Source organism: Asparagus officinalis, chromosome 4, assembly GCF_001876935.1.
Source record: "Asparagus officinalis chromosome 4, Aspof.V1, whole genome shotgun sequence".
NCBI classification, from domain to species: Eukaryota; Viridiplantae; Streptophyta; class Magnoliopsida; order Asparagales; family Asparagaceae; genus Asparagus; species Asparagus officinalis.
The window spans coordinates 46,015,686-46,021,456 of NC_033797.1; the positions used below are offsets into that span (position 1 = coordinate 46,015,686).

The window sequence follows — 5,771 nt, forward strand, 5'->3', positions numbered from 1 at the left end:
TAAAAATATGTTGTCTCGGCTCAACAGCTCGTCGTGGATGGAGGACCCCCGGCATGGAGGAGGACCCCACCGCGTCGTCGTCTATCCCCGCGGCGTGGTCAGGCCGCCCCCTCCCCAACATCATCCTCCGCCTCGCCGTCCTCGACGACCCCTCCTGGTACTCCCTCCCCTCCTCCTCCTCCTCCTCCTTCCTTCCTCCCCCCGTGGGCCCCCCTCCTCTCGACTTCTCCGGCTTCTCCTCCTCCTCCCCCGGCCACCCCAGCCCACTTCAGCCCGCTCTGCTCGGCTTCGACCCCTTCGACTCCCGCTCCAAGACCCTCCGCCCCCTCGACCTCTCACCTCCGCTTGGCGCCAGCAGCGACCTCTCTTCCAGAAGCGCGCGCCCGCCAGAACCCCGGCGGCCCCGTCTTCGACGATAAGCGGAGGAGGCTGCAGGGCTGAGCGAGGAGGAGGAGCTGCAGGATGACGGCAGCATTGACGCGGTCGGGCCTCAACTACGACTCCGATGACTTCGCGCCCGACAACAACAGCGCGGGGCGGAAGCTGGACGAGAGCGACGGGAAGAACGGGAGCGAGGGTAAGGTCACCGGAGGCGGAGGCGAGCGGGAAGGGAAGATAGAAGGCGTGCTGCCGGCCAAGAATTTGATGGCCGAGAGGCGCCGGAGGAAGAAGCTCAATGATAGGCTCTACATGTTGAGGTCGGTTGTGCCCAAGATTAGCAAGGTGAGGATTCTCAGGATATAAACTCTTTTCTTTTCTTTTTCTTTTTCTTTTTTTTTCCTTGATGAAAGCTTGCGGTTTTTCTTTTTTTATTTATCCATAATTTGATATCGAATTACGTAATAATAACAACAACAATAGTTTACGGTGAGATCTGGGTTCCTGAAAGGAGCTTCTAATTTTAATGTTTCGCTCAGTTTGGCCTGGTTGTAGAGAACTTGGTAATGAATTTTTACCAGCCCTGCATAATTTTTTCGGGTTTTATATTTTGGCCTGAAGATCTGCAAGCTGAGAAATTCGCATGACTTTTACAGTTTGTGACAGAAGCCCCTTTTTGTTTTCACATTTTATCTCTTTGTGTCTTATGTGTCACTGTACTTGCTCTGGCAGTAGACATCTGTGGTGATAAATTTTTACCAGACTTTATGGATTTAAACATTTATCTTTAACTTATTGAACTCATGTCCTGGTTCATGTACTGTTGATTTGATTCTCACTTAAAGAGGCTTAATTGTCTTTTTTTTTTTTTTTTTTTTGTTTAATTTTTTTTTTTTTTTTTTTTTTTTGGTCAATATAAATTTTGCTTTTGCTTTTCACAATATCTAGCTTGTCAAACGTTTTAGATTTCTAAGACAGATAAACTTATTGAACTCATCTAGTCGACACTATTTTAGCGCAAAGCACACTCTTTTCTACATTTCCTTTCATGATTTGCTTTTTTTTTTAATTATAGTGACATTAAATTTTCATGTGAACAATTTGCTATTTCTTTCTTGGACCCTTTATTTAATCCAATAGCATCTAGAGGATCAGCATAGCTGAAGTTAACAGTTTCTTATGTTTTATTATTGTGTAAGGATATGGTCCTGCATTTATGATATGTTTGTGGTCCCTTCATCAAGTTACCATTGTGTTGAATATTATCTTCTTCATTTCTTTGAAGAATTTAGCAACTAAGTTTTCCTTTTTGGGTTTTTATGTATGCTCGCATCTACTGAATTTTATCTTAACAATCGGTCAACCTCTTTGGATTCTAATTTCTAATCCAAAGGATTTCTTCTCCCCATAGAATGACGTTATCCACAAGTATTTCTATCATTTCTAAAATTTTGTAGTTGTGTGTGGTCAGTACCCTGTGTTTACGTCTTGTATCCGTACCTATATGGAATTGGTATTATTGTGATGAACTATTTCTTAGTTTAGCATTTTATTTTATTTTATTCCCCTTTACTTTGATTTCTCTCATAGCTGGCCCATTCTACTAAATTTCGGTAGGTACTGATCGTGTTTTATGACAAAATACAGTAGACATTTCAGTTTTTACTCTGTGCAGTACATATTACCTCCTAGATCTACAAAGATGTAGATGTAAATTACTCTTTCTGATAACTAGCGTAGTATGTGATCTAACATTTATGATATATAGGTGGTCCCTTTAACCAATTGGCAAAGAATTACCATTGAGCCAGATTTGTTTTCTCCTGTATCCGTAAAAATATGTTTAATGTTTACTGTTGTGATGATTTTGCTTGTGGTTGTTACAAACTTCAATATTCAATGTTTTCTAAAAAATTTCTTGGCTTGCTAATTGTTACTTGTTGAGATTGTTGCCATGTTGAATAAGGGACCAAATTTGATCAATATTTACTTTCATACTCTAATTAAGTTCCTGTTGGGTGGTGGTGGTGGTGATAAATTTTAACTTTTTCGAAGAAAAAGAATTTATGGGTTTGCAGTAAATCAGATGGTGATCTTAGCTTTTTGAGTTTAATGCTTTGTCTAGTTCTGACTAGTTTGTTTTTGTTCATACTGGATTTATATTAAATTCACCTTAACCTTAGAGGCATATCATCTTCAGTTGTCAAGGGTAGTGTAGTTATGAATTTTAAATCTTTGTTCTGCAGGCAATGTCTTATTCCTTTTTTCAGGTTAAATTTGAAACCAAATTTGAAGCTACTACCTATTCAGTTGGCACAATTTAAAACTGAAACTATTCTGTTGTGTTATTTTGTAACATTTTTGCCTTTAGGAGGCATCATGTTGGCAGTTAGTCTACTATTTTTTAATGCTTTTGTTTTTTTTTTTGTTATTTCCAATTTGATGTTGTATTTGCATTACATTTTATTGTTTTCTGAGTTATATGAACATTTTATTAAACCAGACATGATTTTTTCGTTTATTACCATTTTAATTTTGGAATCACATTCGACAGATATTAACAATAATCAGTGGCAATTAACTAATGTTTGACTGTTATATCCTATTATTTTGGTTTCATTTGATGGTTGATACACACTTTGAATTGTGTAGAACGGTAGAATTTTCCTTTTTCCCCTCTCAATGGCAGAAAGATACTACACTTGTTACTCTGTCCTGAAATTATTGTTGATCACCTTGTTGGATGACCAAGAATTGAGTCTTTATATTTGATATCACCATATCATTGTGCTCTTTTTATTTCCATTAATTAACATTTTTTTCATTGTTAAGCTTTAATCCCTAAACCTTTTCTCATAGATATTGGCCTGGTATCTCTGGATTCATTATCTTAACATTCAAGTTTTGCAGTAAAGTTTGGATTGGGTTCGTGCTCTAAGTAATCTTATCAATGATTAAATTTTCTTTATTTGTAAGAAATTAATGTATTTTGCTTTCTCCATACCTCTGCAGATGGATAGAGCATCCATTCTCGGTGATGCTATTGAGTACTTGAAGGAGCTTCTGCAAAGGATCAATGACCTTCACAATGAACTAGAATCAACACCGTCAAGCTCTGCATTGCCCACTCCAACTGGATCCAGCTTTCATCCATTGACACCAACGCTTCCTACTTTGCCATCTCGTGTCAAGGAGGAGCTCTGCCCAAGTTCTTTACCCAGCCCAACAGGTCAACAGGCAAGGGTTAGTTTTTATCCTCATAAATTCCAATTTCTACTATATCTTGTTGTTAAATACTACACTATCTCCTCTCCTTTTTTTATCCTCATCATAAGCTTTAATACGAATTCGTAAACCCAGTATGCTAAATCTTTCCTGTTGCATTACTATTGAAACAGAGCATCGTGTTTCTGTATCAACTTCGAAGAAAAAAGAAAGACAACACTAGCCACTTGCTGAATGTAACTAATCTGTGACTAGAGAATTTACTTTGTAATTGTCTTTAATGATCTTTAACTTGTTCTGACCTTTTTTTTCCCCTCTCCCTATCTTAATATGAGTTTTTGTCCATAGTCTTCACATTTGACATTCCTCTGCTTCCATCCATATCCTTCTATTCATTATCTAGAATTTTTCGACTCTTGACTTGAATTAACATGTAAATTTTCTAGTAATATCGGCGTGCTATTTGATTCAAGCATGCAAATGCAATAATTTATATGGGCAGCTTTCAGATATCTTTCTGAACTATTTGGAAAGAAACTAAATATGGAGCTGGGGAAGACCAAAAAGATGAATAATTGTATTAGTTACTTAACAGTAAATATATCTCTTAATGTTGACAGTTTGCAATTTCTCCTCTATATGTAGGTGGAAGTGAGGGTAAGAGAAGGGAGGGCAGTGAATATTCACATGTTCTGTGCTCGAAGGCCAGGCCTCCTGCTCTCTACAATGAGGGCGCTTGATGGCCTTGGCCTTGACATCCAGCAAGCGGTCATCAGCTGTTTCAACGGGTTTGCTCTTGATGTGTTTCGAGCTGAGGTATGTTCATTTACTTATTCTGCACGTAGTTGCATTAATATTAGCTTTGGTTTTAGTATCATCTTCCTTCTCCTTAGCCAAAATCATATTATTCTTTTTTTTTTTTTCATTGTCCTGAGTGGTTGGCAAACTTACTCGTGAATTATTGATCCTCGCACATTATCTAATATTATCAAAAATATTCGGAAATTTTCTTTATGTTAGTGTTATATACCTTCCATCTTGTGTTCTGGATTGCTTCTCTTTGGCCTTAGTTGTCTTGACCAAGAATGTTGTGCCATGTCTTTTTTTTTTTTTAAGCCTTGATCCAATCATAAAAAAATTGAGAACGTTATTTGAGATTGGCATGTATGATGACAATAATACCGATACTGGTGTATGTTTTTATTGCAAAGGGTAAAGTTGGTAGTTACCAATCTGCAAATGCTGAATTCTGCGTATATCTACTTAAATACTTGTTTTGGTTCAGATCATTTTACTTCTAGAGCCAATTTTGCATATTTGCAATTTTCTTAATCCTTGCTCACATTTGTATGAAATGAATCTAATTTGCTTCCTCTTTGTCCTCCCTTTGTTTCAGCAATTGAAGGATGGGCCTGGTGTGATGCCTGAAGAAATCAAAGCAGTGCTTCTTCACTCTGCTGGCTTACAAAATGCAATGCAGTAGAATCATGGAGGGAACCGATCTATGGACATCTCATGCTTTAAAAGAGTGGACAAACTCGGCATTTGCTACCGTTTTCCTCAAATGAACTTGCTTTAGTGCCTCATGATAACTCTTTCTTCGTTTATCATATCCAGTTTAAGTTAATATAGAGACTTCATTTCCGTCTCCATTTCTTTGTTGCTCTGTTATCAGTTAGGGTAGCTTTCCAGTTAAAGATGACAACGTTAGCAAGGTAAAGAAAATCTTACTGTTTTTAGTTTTCCTGGTACTTTGACATGTTGATGTAGTGAGAAGAAGGAAAAACTTGGTGTATTAGCTTTCTGGCATTGAAATATTAGTGTATTGTGTTTTGAGATGTCCATGGAATGAGACCCTTTTGGTCTCTTGTTTGTTCGACGTAACTTTGACGGTGACAACTCGAGACATCGTATTTATTTCCTGATAATTACTTCTTTTCTGGTGTTGTTGCCATTGCATATTGAACAGTTGAACAACTCAAGAGCAAAACAGCTTTCTTACATTGTGAAGTTGGAATGAATGCATAATTTTATGCATTTTGTGATTGAAGGCAAACGAGGAGAACGGTTGTTGGTTGAATAACTTCTTATATGGCTTAAAGCAATCTCTCAGATAGTGTTCTGAGTAAGTTTGATTTTTATAGGAATATATCGGTTGATGTGGGAGT

The 5,771-nt window shown here is 37.8% G+C and overlaps 1 protein-coding gene across 1 annotated transcript; it reads left to right on the plus strand.

Moving 5' to 3' along the window:
• On the plus strand, positions 285 to 5,445 carry LOC109837364 (transcription factor ICE1-like). The gene is given in 5 exon segments (XM_020405585.1): positions 285 to 723; positions 3,391 to 3,621; positions 4,249 to 4,419; positions 5,000 to 5,026; positions 5,028 to 5,445. Coding segments are annotated over 5 exon segments (834 nt in total). The 5' UTR covers positions 285 to 462; the 3' UTR covers positions 5,172 to 5,445.